The following is a 14,078-nucleotide window of genomic DNA, read 5'->3' on the forward strand; positions in this document are numbered from 1 at the left end:
CTCTTTTTTGGGTCAGAACATTGAGAAATTTATTTTCTATGAGAGCTTCGTTTTGGAGACTGCTTAGAAACAACATGAAAATGTCAAGTGTATCTCAAGTATGATCTTGTAAGCTTCATGTTCAAATTTCCCAATCTTTCTGATGGCTTAGTCCTTTTGCCAATTTTACTTCGCCTTTAATATCTACCCCAAGCATTTGCTGCAAATTCCGCATCTAGAATTCACTTATTCACAAATGGCCAGAATAGTGTTTCAAATTGTCATCAAAGGAAAAAATAAAATGGCAACATAATGCAATGTATTATAAATATTAGGGGAAACTTCACTTAGGACCCCCAAACTTCCACCCGTTTTGAAATACCCCCCCTGAACTTCAAAGTCTCTCAATTTAGTCCCCTGAACTTTCAATTTCTATCAATTTGGACCCTTTTAACATTAAACTACGTCGTTTTGGATGTTTTATACCCATTTTACCCTTCCCCAAAACTACGTCGTTTTGTGTCCTAAAATTACAACACCTACCCAGCCCAAAACGACGTCGTTTTATGCATTAATTTTTTTTATTTTTTATTTTTTAAAAAAGGAAAGCAAAATAAATAAATTTAAAAAAAAAAAAGAAAAAAAAAGAAATCGGGGGTGGCTGAAGCCACCCCTTGGCCAAAATGGGGTGGCCGGACCACCCCATTTTTGGCCAAGGGGGTGGCTGGAGCCACCCCCTGGCCGATCTGGGGGTGGTTCGACCACCCCCATGGCCAAGGGGGTGGTTCGGCCACCCCCGTGGCCCAAAAAAAAGAAAAAAGAAAAGGGGATCGGGGTGCTTTGGGGGTGGCCGGACCACCCCCAAGGGGCTGGGGTGGTTTCGGCCACCCCATACCGGCCGTATGGGGTGGCCGAAACCACCCCCAGCCCCTTGGGGGTGGTCCGGCCACCCCCACGATCCCCCCCCGCCCCGCGTTTTTTTTTTCGGCCTTTTGGGGGTGGCCGGACCACCCCCATGGCCAAGGGGGTGGTCCGGCCACCCCAAGACCAGCCAGGGGTGGCTGAGCGACCCCCTTGGCCAAAAATGGGGTGGTCCGGCCACCCCATTTTGGCCAAGGGGGTGGCTGAAGCCACCTCCGATTTCTTTTTCTTTTTTTTCTTTTTTTTTTTTTTAAATTATTTTTTTTATTATTATTTTTTTAATATTAATGACCAAAACGACGTCGTTTTGGGTTGGGTGGTGATGTAGTTCTGAAGCTCAAAACGGTGTAGTTTTGGAGTAAAAACGACGTAGTTTTGTTTAAGTCCAAAACGGCGTAGTTTTAGTCGAGGGTAAAATGGGTATAAAAAGTTAAAAGGGTCCAAATTGATAGAAATTGAAAGTTCAATGGACTAAATTGAGAGACTTTGAAGTTCAGGGGGGGTATTTCAAAACGGGTGGAAGTTTGGGGGTCCTAAGTGAAGTTTCCCCTAAATATTATTATTAAGTTTTGAACTGAACAAGAATGAGGATATATCCGGGTTCAGCTTTACATCAAATACCATGTAATGCGGCTAAAGCCATTGAAAGAATATACACAATTTACAGTACTCTTAAGATGCTTAACCACAGGCAAGGCCTCATACAAAAACCTAAGACAAATGGGAGTTATCTATCAAAGTAAAAACTCTTTAGCTGACATTTTGTAATACCTATCAAGTAGAAGAAAAGAGCGAGTCTGGCAAAAGTCTTGAATGTTATCGAAGCCTATATATATCCTGCAATCATGCATCAATACTAGGGCCTGGATATGCTGGTAGGCTCATAATCCGCTTGTCCAGGACAGGGCCTCCTACAGTGAAATGATATAGACTCTGAAAGTTTGGTTCTTTCAACCCAAGGATTTTATGCACTGCAAATCAATACAAAAAGAAGATTGTAACGTTACACTTTCAGAACGATCATTCGATGAAGGTCACATGACATACAATAACATGAATTTTTTTTTATAGATTTGGGTTATTTTGGTTTTAAACATAATTTGTCTAGACTAGCATGACAGGGTAAGTCAATATTGGAACTTCTTTCAAATCTTTTGAGTTCTGAATAAGTTTCTGTTTAATATTAATTTTAACTTATTGCAAGGGCAATCCAATTATGATTGATTAGTTCAGGTTCTCAATTTCGTTTGGAGGTTTTTCCACAGCTCATGCTGCCATTCCTTTTCAAAATAATGACTAAATCTCTAAATTCTTACCAACCTTGATAATTACCCCATCATTTCCATATACCTTGAACATTATCTTTATTTCTCTGTTAAAATTTATTGACTGCAACAAATTTAAGCCTTTGGCATGTTGAACTATATCCACTATCATTCTTTCTTCAACTTCAGGTTAACTACCCTCTACTGAAATTATAACATTAAATGAAGACAAGCCAAAGCCTTTCACTTCTACGAGGCATTTGATTAAGTGGCACCTGTTAATGTATGGAAAATTTGTCTCAAGTTCCTATTTGGAATTCCATAGAGTTATTATGGGGAGTAAGGTTCTAGAATGGAACGTGCTACTCCTCTTAAATGCACATGGTTTTACCAACTTTTGAGTAAAACCAATTTTGCTTTGTGTAATAGGCAGTCAACACAGTTTAGGTCATCTTGCTGACCATTCACAAAAAAATTGACAGCCATCCAGCTGATACGTGACAGACTTACTGGTCATCATATTGTTCATGTTTTAGAAATTTAATGTCGCATAATATTTCAAATAGGATCATAAAAAATGTTGAGAAATGTGGGTTTTTCAGATTATCATGTCTCTTGAATAAACAATGTCAGTTGCTCCTATACAAGTATCAGATGAGTTTTCTAATCGACTCTCGTTGAAGCAAGCACCAAATAGTTGGGAGAAATTTGGCAGCATGGTTCTTGTGAAAGCCATGTCTAGCACACCTGGGAGTAACTTAGATAGGAGGTAGATTGTCTATAACTTGAGAGTAAAATATACAAAGGTAGACTGCCTTAAGACATAAGGTTGCTACAAAAAATCCCTATTCCATAGCATGCTTCCAGATCCAACCACATTGTCGCAGGATTCATAAAACCCAAGTTGTCATTGTACCAATCATATGAAATTAGAACATCGCATCTTTATTCATGGACATCACCTAGGGTGGGTTTTAAGTGGAACCAGAAAATTATGATATTTTCTGGCGCAATCTTTTACTGTCTTAAAATTTTCTACAATTTATAATATTAGTCCTCACCACAAAACCAGATTCTGGGTTTTAAGATACTACAAAGAGATATTCTACAAATCACTTAAAATTGGCTTCCATGCAAAAGTTTAACACAAAGACCTGTTTCCTCATCATCTTGTCAATCAAGGTGGAAAAGCACCCGGCTCAGTTCCCAACAGAATTTAGACTTCTTCTTTTCTTTTCTTTTCTTTTTTCCTTTTCTTTTTTCTTATAAAAAAAAGTATAACTCAGTCTAGATGTGTAACATTTATCTATTTTCTGCATGAACTCTCAATGTGAATTCTAGATTACTATGAACAGTTGCAAGCAGATTGAGAATCCTCAGCCAAAATAACAGTAAGGAAAAAGAATTGTACCAGGATCATCAAAGTAACAACCAATTCCAGTTGCAGAGATGCCAACCGCGTGTGCTTCAAGGTATAATACCTGCCCGAGAACTCCAGTTTCCCAAAACAATCGAGGATACATCCATGCATTCTTCTCGTGCAAAGCAGTCTTGAAACGAGCCACCATACCAAGGCTAAAGCAGCCATCACTAGCAATGTCCTGCACATAGGTGCAACATTTTTTCGTTATTGGCGGACATGCTAAAAGGTAAACCTCATCATCAACAAAACTTCCATTAAGAAACAAGCTTACATGCCAAATAATTGTTAGTTAAGGGAGAAACTCAGAAATTATATTACCCCCATGATCCATTAAATTCAGATAATATTTAAGCAATAATTCATGGTATACCTCGAAAACAATCAGTCAAAAATTTCAACATACTTCTACTCTAAATCTTGCCCATTTGTACGGCACATTAAAAATACACAATCCAAAATCATCTACCTCCATATTCACTTAACGGAAAATAACAAAAAAAAAAAAAAAAAGTAAAAATTCACATCCAATTTCACGTCCATCTCTAAGATGCACAGTTCATAGTTGTTCTTTCAAACTTCATACTCAACATCTGCATATATTATTAAACATCTATATCCCTTTAATGCATAGATGATCCAATCTCTGAACAACTCTACCAATATATGAAACATTCAAAATGATGAAACATTTACAAGGTGACATACCTGATGGCATGAGACCTGTTTCGCAAGCATGTCATAAGAAGATCTATCAAGTTCATAAAGAGGGAGATTATCAGGGCACCCCTCTGGTTTCACCCATGCAAAATCAGCACTCATAGACTTCTTAAGCTCATCGAAATGATCCTCATTCCTCACCAAGAAATACAACCCCTTGGGCAACCTTGCCACCCTATGAACAAACAAAACAGCATGCACCTCGGCATCCCATGGAAGCGCCCGGAATGGCAATGCCAGCTGTCCCCTTTGCTTCCCTCTATTTCCACAACCAGAAGGAAGGCAATGTAACAGTATCTGATAAAATGTCTCCCTCTGAATTACAGTAACTCTATCCATATCCACAGCGCTTCTACGCTTCCTAACAACTTCCCTAACCGTAAAATCTTTATAAGAACCTTCACTACAAACTCCACTACTTTGAAATGGATCACTAGCAAACCTATCTCCCACTGTAAATGGTTTTTTCACCGCCTCAGCGGTTCGATAAATTATATCCCAACACACATGCTCTTTACTAAGCGAATTCGGCTTCCCCTTCCACTCCAATTTAGAAAACTCCGAAATCCCAGAACTCAATTCCTTATAATTCACGTCAAATCGACCAATTCCACTAGGAAAAACTAGAAGCACGCAATCCGGGTGCTCAAATTCAATATCGGGGAACTTACCTCTAACGGGCCTAGAAGGGAATTTGAATTCTGGAAAACATTGAAGCCCCATGAGCTTCTTCAGCTCCTCGTTTCCAAGCCCATCCAGAAGCTTCACATCCCAGCCAAGGCCCGCTGCGGCCATTGCCACCGCGGCGATAGCGTGGCCGATGTCGTGATTGCAGTACCGAAAGGCGCGCTCGCCGTACTTCCAGGCCTCGCGCCAGAAAACGGAGGAGAGCCCGACGAGAAACGAGTTCTGGGGAAAGAATTTTGGGAAGAACCCAGATGTGATTTCGGCTCTGAGTTCGAAAGAATGCTCTTTGGGAGCGTAATGCGCGACGAAAGGTGAAGTAGAAACGGAATCGATCGGTGGGGCGATGATGTAAGCCTCGGTGGGGTGCAAATTTCCGCTACTGGGGTTGACACGGAGAGACCATTTGGAGTAGCCAGTGGATTTCCAAGCGGAGAGAGCGAGAGAGTCGTAGAAGAACTGGGAAATGGTGGAATGGGAAATGGGTTTGGCAGGAGGGAGTGAGACGAAAACAGAGGAGTAGAGAGGGGCGTCAGATGGAGATGGGTTTTCGGTTTCGGTGTTGGTGGGGAAGTGAAGAAGAGGGAGGAGAGGGGCGGAGACGTAGCGACGAAAAGGGTTCGGCTGGTTGGCCCAGTCGAGGCCGTGGGGGCCTCGGGCGTACTTGTCGTACGCGTGCTTGGTCTGCTGGTGGTATTTGAGGACCTGCAAGAGGTTCTCTTGGTCTGCTAGTGCTTTCGATGAAGAAGAAGAAGAAGAAGAGGAAAAGGCCATGGTGGTGATAAAAGTTGTGCTTGTTGTGGCGAGGTTGACGAGTATGGAGGTTGAAGGAAGGAAATGAAGGCGGTGGGGGCTAAGAGGAGCAGGGAGCCTGGCGCTAGAATGAAGCAGTGGCATGTTTTGACTTCCTTTCTTGTTCTGGGGTTTTTTAAACCTATGAAGATTCTAGAGTTTGCGTTATGCTTCATAAAGTTTGTGTTCTTTTTCTGTGGTTCGGTTGGAGGTTGGTTTTGTGGGATTCTATAGACTATGGCAAAAGTGTTCCAGCCTTCCAGGTTCCAACAACTTGGGGGGAATTTTTATTTAACGCAGAAGACTCCAAACAACAAATTCCACACGATATTGGCTCACCATTTTGCTTCAAAATGAAGTTCCAAAGGTTAAAAAAAAGAGAAAAAAAAAAAGAAAAAAAAAAGGAAGATAAATATTTAGAAAATTTTATTCAAATTAAACATCAAATATAAGAGAGTTTATATAAAACTTATTCTTTACGGGTAACCCACTTTTTATTAGAAGATAAATTTTATAAACACTTTCTCGTATTTAAGACTTCGATGTTTGGAGGTTGAATCCTTAAAAAACATGTTATGTCATATCGATAGCTTTGTTTGGTAAAAGAGTTAGGTTCCCTTATTACTATTTATCATTATTTCCTAAAAAAGTTAACGTCAAAACATTTTAATTTTTTTACTTTTTATATCACATCAACATCAAAGCATTCTAACTTTTTTCACTTTTTTATATTAAATCATTCACTTTTTATTATTATTCAAATAAAAAAAATTACTACAAAACAAAATTTTTTTATTTTTTCATACCACTTTTTCATTTTTTTTTATATTAAACATTCTTACTTTTTTTTTTTTTCACATCAACTATAATGTCTAGGCCAACCCATTTACTAAACACCACCATCATGACTCAGAAGTGCAGCTCACAATGAAGTGAAGTTAGAGTATGGTAAATTACACTTATCCCTTGCCATGTAATTTGCAATTTCTTTATGCCATCATAGAAAGTTTATGGAACACACGACTTCAAGAAATAACTTAATTGACTGAAAATCATGTCTCATAAAGTAGTGGACATTAATTCGAATCATCTTCCTTCTATTACATGAACATGTAAAAAAAAAAGTATACGGAACACATGACGTAATCACAAAATTTGTAAAAATTTATTTTGGAGAAAAAGTTGCATAGTATTTTTTTCATTTGCGTGAAATAACATTCTAACAAAAGGAAACCTCGTAGATTGTGTGGTAAATTGATAGGATAAGTTACAGAATAAATTTAGAAAGAATTTTCCTAAAGTTCTCCATTTCAATTTTCAAAGCCCGAAGGCCTCATTCCCATTGGGCTTCTATAGTACAGATTTTTTCCCAATTTTAGGCCGAAGTCCTAAACCCATTGACAAGCAAAAAACTTTTTATATAAAAAAAAAAGGTAAAGCCCAAATAAAATGTAGGGCCCAAAAGAGTCCTTCATTGAATGGTGTGAGCACGTGAGTTTCCGTACACTTTTTTGGGAGTTGTCGGTTCGTCGCGATTTGCTCAGTGACTCAGCAAATCGCACGCGGACATCGACATTACCACCATTCTCCTCGGGTTTCCTCCCAGGTTGTCAGATGGACAGAACTACCCTCCCTCTTAAGGTTAATTAATTACAAAAGAGTAATAATGCTAGAGAAACGGACAACAAGACAGAGAGACAGAGCCCATACTGATCGATATAGAAACTAAAAACTAAAAATATCATGAAGGTTGGGTTAAAACAATGAAGATTCTTTCGAGCCCAACGCCGTTAAAACAATGATGCTTGGGTTAAAAACAATGAACATTCTTTTTAACCCAACGCTGTAAAAACAATGAAGCTTGGGTTAAAACGATGAAGATTGTAGCAAATTGCATGCGGACATCAACATATTTACAGATCAAATTTAAATTATGGTTTTTTTTTTTTTTTCAATTTAGTAAAATAATTGAAAATGTAAATTTTTTTAAGGTTTATTTTCATCTTAGAAAATGTGGTTGCTCACTATTGCTCAATTCTTCTATAGTTTAATTCTTATAATTAATTGTATAATCAACTATAAAATTTGACCTTAATTTTAAGAGAAAAATTGTAAAATCAGTTCACGTGATTTTATTGAGTTACAAATATTTCTTTGGAATTTAAAAAGCGTTTGAAAACTCTATGTGGTAAGCAAAAAATACAATATATATTGTTATGCAAAATAAGCACAAATTATATTATGCCACATAAAAAAAAAATGGAGGGAGTGACTTGACCGCCCTATCGCCATCAGGGGTGATTTCCAAGCCGAGCCACTCTATTTGTGTTTTTTGCTTACCATATAAAGTTTTTGATCACTTTTTTAATCTTAAGGAGCTATTTGCAACTTAATATAATCACAAAAATTAATCCTACATTTTTTTTTCTTAATTTTAAAACCAACGCCCCAAAGTTTTAATGTTTTTTTTTTTTTAAATTTAAAATTCTTACAACGTTAATTTAAAATTTTTTTTAAGTTCATTTGTCTAAACCCTAACGCTTCTCATTTATATATTCAATGGCTCTTCGTTGATAAAATCAGTAACCATGTCCATGTGTACGAAATCAGAACATATATTTTTTTATTTTTAATGAATATAGGTATTTCATAAATTCTTTAAGAAAGTTATCACATTAAGAAAGTTCTCTCTTTTGGTGGACCAAAAGGAGTGGATAATCATGATTTTCTCCATTAGGGTAGGGACACGTTCGTCTTTTCAGGCTCCAGCGCAGAGCCCATCATCTGCTGCATGGCTGCTGCTACTTCTTTAAATCAACCTCCAATACCCAAATGCTCCTCAACACTTTCCCAACTCATCTTCGTTTCGTCTAAGCCACTGACTCGCTCTCGCTCTACCTCCCAAGCTCCCAAGGTACAACTTTTTTTTGATTTCTCTTCATAATCTATTTGTAGATTAAGAATTATGTTTGGATGCTTAGAAATGCCCAGAGAAATCTACTTTCTTGAATTCCGTTTGGGAGTTGGAGTTATAGATGATATTTCAAAATGCAATAGTTCTTTTGATTACACGATTTAATGTGGACGGAGTTTGTGTTCTATGCGAACTGTGTAACCCATTTTTGGGAAGAAAAAAAAAAAGTGAATTTGAGGCATTTGCTTTGTGATTTACCATGTTTTCCCACTGTAGAGTTGAAAAATGACTACACATGTACTAGGAGATTAACAGCTTAGGTGGGGGTTTAAATAAATTATAGGTTTACAATTAATTTGGGACATTACCGGTTTGTGTTGAATCTAGTTAGTTGGAAGATACCCAGTTAGCATGCTTTGTAAATTGTCATCATGACTTGTAAATAATGTATTTTTAGGGTTCTACTATGTGAAATGGTGCTTGTTAATAATAGTGACGATTACAATGATGGTTAGAATTGTTTTGTCAGAATACAATTGTTCTCATCTATGTGCTTGCTACTGGCTCTGAAAAAAGATATATAGAAATGAACTACATCTTTTGTTATCTATGATTTGTTTTTCGTTCGAATGCGGTATTCCTACCCAAATAACTTGCAAGTGTTGGGGGTGCTGAAATCTTAGTAATGGTAGGTCAGAGAGTACCATGACAAATTGTGAAAGAAATTTTGTCCCACCTAGATTGTTCTTTGTATTCGTGGTTGACGTTGTTTTGCTTGTTGTGCAAGTCTTTTTCTTTATCAAGAAAGTTGGTATAATTTGACATGCCGTGCCATCTTCGCACTATGTTTAGGTTAATCAAATTGTTGTCAGTTTAACAACTCCATTGCCAGTAGTAGCTAAATAAGTGTTTTCTTCTAAATTTTTTTTTTTTTTTTTTTTTTTTTTTACAACAGACATGTCAACCTTAGGGCGGAGAGGAATTCATTACATGCAGAAACTAAGTGCTGCTTCGCTAGAGAAAGGCCAAAATCGTGTTATTGATGCTTCTCTTACACTTATTCGTGAGAGGGCAAAGCTTAAGGTATATGTTGATTTTCGTTAAGGAAACTTTTATCTTTTTGTTGCGGACATTATTAATTTTGTCTCTCTCGAAATTCTATATGCTAATAATTGCATATGAGAGGATCGGACTATGGGCTTTTCAGAAAGGCACAGCATTATTAAGCTTAACATTGGTTTTCCTTAGGGAGAGCTTGTTCGTGCTTTAGGAGGTTCGGTTGCATCAGCATCTCTTCTCGGAGTACCTCTAGGACATAACTCATCATTTCTTCAAGGGCCTGCATTTGCTCCTCCTCGCATAAGAGAGGCCATCTGGTGTGTTAGCACAAACTCAACAACTGAAGAAGGTATCTACAGTAGTTTGACTCTGGACTATGGAAATCTTACTTGAGCATTTAACTAGCCTAAGATAAGTTGTTTCTGCATGGTGTATATATGAATTGACACTGATGGATGTTAATGATGCTCTTTATAGTGTTTTGACTTGCATTCATGATCTCATGGAATCTCTACATCACCGGATGGAATGGAGATCTTAACTTCTCATATAACATTTGAGTTCTGAACATTTCTTGCAAGATATGATTGAATTATATCTGTTCATTCAGTTACATTTAGCTGCATATGCAATTAGTAAAACCAAAGCAGACCCTAAAATCATGATCTGTGTATGTACTCTTTCTAATTGCCATAGATCTGGTTGAAATCTTTGCAAGTTAATGTTTCTGAATGTTTTCCTGTTTCTTTTGTAATTTCACTTGAGTGTACGTGTATTCACTGTGACATTGATGCTGGGAAATGCAGGGAAAGACTTGAATGACCCACGTGTGCTAACTGATGTTGGTGATGTCCCTGTTCAAGAAATTCGAGATTGTGGAGTGGATGATGACAGATTGATGAATGTCGTAAGTGAGTCTGTCAAGCTAGTTATGGAAGAGGTAAGCAGGCTTCCACTTCAAAGAATTATGGCCACTATTTGCTATAAATTCTAGACTAACACCCAAGTGATTTCCTCTGATAAGATGTTTAAATTAGACCATGCAGCATACACATGTTTTGGTCATGTTTGATTAAATCTCTTTTGTTCCTTTTTTGCTTCTTGCTTTTATATTTTTTATATTGGATATTCTTTCTTGTTTTAAACCCATCTGCAAATTTATGTTCTTAAACAATAAAAGCCATCCTTAGGGTTATATATATTTACTTGCTTGATGTTATGCACAATACTCGTCCTTCACTTTATTCCTGTCTAGATTGCCTTTTGTTTTTGTTTTTGTTTTTGTTTTTTGTTTTTTTTTTTTTAAAGAAAGAAAAAATCCTTTATAGCCTAAGCAATTGCTAGTTAGATCAAACTTCTTGAAGTCAAAGCAAAAATGTATCAGTCAAATATCTTAGATATAGTAAGGATATTGTTGTGTCAAGAATTCTAGCTTCTTTTACAATGGTATTGGACCAGATGGCATCTTATCCCCACATAAAGGGTGAGGTCAAAGTTGTTCTATTTTGCATTTGGCCTAAATTTTACTGTCGAATAGTTATATGTTGTCAGCTACCTTTTGGTTTGAATTGGTGAGCTTGAAACCTAACGATGCCCATGCTCTTTCAGGATCCACTACGGCCATTAGTTTTAGGTGGTGATCACTCAATATCTTTTCCTGTTATCAGAGCTGTCTGTGAGAAGCTCGGGGGTCCTGTAGATATTCTTCATCTCGATGCCCATCCAGATATCTATGATGCCTTTGAAGGAAACAAGTATTCACATGCTTCTTCTTTTGCCCGAATTATGGAGGGTGGTTATGCTAGGCGGCTTTTGCAGGTAAACACTTACATTCATTATGACATAGATGCAGCCTTGTATTCTCTGTTGATTTATATTGACCCAAATAATCATTCAAGTGGCTAATTCAACATCCTTACCTTCGAAGGTCATAGCTTGCTTGCACCACACAAATGGATGCATGAATTTAAATATGTTCCTTAATGCATATAATTAAGCCAAGTCTGCAGTTCTCTTGTGGCATCTAAACTTTTCCCTGTAAGAATTTTAGGTTGATTGATACAGCTATTTGTGGTTTTGTTATACAAAGTTTGGCAGTATAGTAGCTGTCTTGCATACTTGATTTAGCTTTTCACCATAGTAGTCACTCATCTTTTTGGCTTGTTCCAGATGCTGAAAGTACCTGTAGTTGAGTCCTTAACCACGTATGTTAGAGTTGAAGTTGATTAATCCAAACACAAGAAATGATCAATAAGAATACATACTGTCAAAACTATCCCATGTACCTCCTTTAGACCATAACAATCAAGTCAAGTGTATAGATAAGCCATAAAATTCATAACAATCTTATTTCAAAACCAGCCAATGAACTCAAATATCACAAATATCTGAGATGCCTAATGTCCTGCTCGAGCATACTATAGATCAGATATTGACGTAGTCATAAGTATTGGCATCTGACAGCTGAAAGTAGAGGTTATTCAAACCAAAAGCAAGAACTGATCAATAAGACTGGTGTAGCTAGTCCCTTTACCTCACTTGACGATAAAAATCAAATCTGATCAATAAGACATCATATGGAAATCCAAGCAATGACATCCCCATATTTATTGATAGTTTGTGGCTATGTAAAAAATGAAAAGCAATTATATGATGCAAATGGCCCAAGGAAAACCTCAAAACGGCTTTCCTGATTTTCTTATCTGCACATACTAATGATTAGCTGTTGGCTAAGTCACAAGTACTGGCATCTGATAATCAGCTAAAGAGATATGACTTGTGAATTTTTTTAAAGATGGGTTGGCATTTCGACATTTTTATTTCAATCTGCTGAAACATTAATACCTTTTTATTGGCACTTTGACATTATCATTTCAGTGTTCTTAGCTATAGATTTAGAATAATGAACCTGAGTCCTCATTGTAAATCTTTTGAACCAGACATGCTTTAAATCTTTTGATTGGTGCCCTATGAAAAGTTTTTAATTGTGAGTAATGAACCTGAGTCCTCATTGTAAGTAATGTACTTGAATGTTGACTTCTCAGGTCGGCATTAGATCGATAAATGCTGAAGGGCGTGAGCAAGGCAAAAGATTTGGAGTGGAACAATTTGAAATGCGAACCTTTTCAAGAGATCGACAGTTTCTGGAAAACCTGGTATCTCTCTCTCTCTGTTTTTTTTCTCCCTTTTGTCTCTGCACTTGACTGTGTATATCCAAGTCACTATACTTGTGCATAGATATATAGATATGTTATTTTGTGAAATACATAAAAATCTATGATGTGAAAATGTAAAATGTGCTTTACAGAAAATCAGGAAACTTTGTTGTATATAATAGATTAATGCTAAAGTAAGTGTCATTTGCAGTGCATGTGACCAATAAATTTACTGTTACTTATGGAATAAAGAGTGCGAACAGAGACAATAACTAATATATAGCTAATTGTGGGTCAAAGTGAGCCAGTTAAATCCTTTTGTTTTTGGATTAGTAATTGGCCCCAAGGAGAGGGAGAATGGGAAATTCGAATTAGTAACTTCTACTTTATGAGGTGTGGTTTCCAACCGATTGAGCTATACCTCGAGGTTCAGTTAAATCCTATTAACTCAACAAAATCTTAACCGTTACTTGAATCCTGTTAAAGCCTTGAATTGTATTATACATGGATCCGTTTTGATTCTGTTGGAGATACTTACTGACTATTGGAATATAGGATAGTAATTTTGGTCTTAAACAAAATGGAATATATTCTTCATTTTAATTCTCTAATATGTCCTTTGACAGAAACTAGGAGATGGTGTCAAGGGTGTATACATCTCTATAGATTTGGATAGTCTTGATCCTGCATTTGCTCCTGGAGTGTCTCACATTGAGCCAGGGGGTCTCTCTTTCCGTGATGCTCTCAACATCATCCACAATCTGCAAGGTAATGTTGTTGCTGGGGATGTGGTTGAATTCAACCCACAGCGTGACACTGTTGATGGTATGACTGCAATGGTAGCTGCCAAGTTGGTGAGAGAACTGTCTGCTAAGATATCAAAATGATAATTCCTGTGACTTCCGATCAAGAATTTCAAATATTATCATTCCTTGATGCACCTGCAATTTCAGCGCCACCAGCACTCTGCAGATTAGATCATCCTTCGATTTCAAAAGAAGGATTTGAAGGGACTTAAAAACATTACTACTGTAGTTTAGTTGCTGAGAAAACTTTTTAAGCTTGTCTATTTTTCTGGGTTTACGTAACAACTTGCCTTGCAGGTGGGACATTGTTGTACCTCATCTCCTGCAAAAAGGAGAAATAAGCAATAAGTTCATTGTTGTTTC

General features: G+C 37.2%; 2 protein-coding genes across 2 annotated transcripts; one reads left to right on the forward strand and one right to left on the reverse strand.

Moving 5' to 3' along the window:
• Window positions 1–1,456: 1,456 nt before the first annotated feature.
• Window positions 1,457–5,960, reverse strand: LOC132187090 (nitroreductase family protein). The gene is made up of 3 exons (XM_059601263.2): window positions 4,294–5,960; window positions 3,577–3,766; window positions 1,457–1,871 (listed from the first exon to the last, which is right to left on the reverse strand). The coding sequence occupies exons 1-3, from the start codon at window positions 5,884–5,886 to the stop codon at window positions 1,744–1,746; spliced, it is 1,911 nt and encodes a 636-aa protein (XP_059457246.1). The 5' UTR covers window positions 5,887–5,960; the 3' UTR covers window positions 1,457–1,743.
• A 2,616-nt stretch (window positions 5,961–8,576) lies between these two features.
• On the forward strand, window positions 8,577–14,078 carry ARGAH1 (arginase). Its single transcript, XM_059602872.2, has 7 exons — window positions 8,577–8,695; window positions 9,651–9,778; window positions 9,944–10,103; window positions 10,561–10,694; window positions 11,363–11,572; window positions 12,799–12,909; window positions 13,536–14,078. Exons 2-7 carry the CDS (start codon window positions 9,653–9,655, stop codon window positions 13,794–13,796), a joined length of 1,002 nt encoding a protein of 333 aa, XP_059458855.1. The 5' UTR covers window positions 8,577–8,695; window positions 9,651–9,652; the 3' UTR covers window positions 13,797–14,078.

This window comes from Corylus avellana, chromosome 6 (assembly GCF_965113065.1).
Source record: "Corylus avellana chromosome 6, dhCorAvel1.hap1.2, whole genome shotgun sequence".
NCBI lineage: Eukaryota > Viridiplantae > Streptophyta > Magnoliopsida > Fagales > Betulaceae > Corylus > Corylus avellana.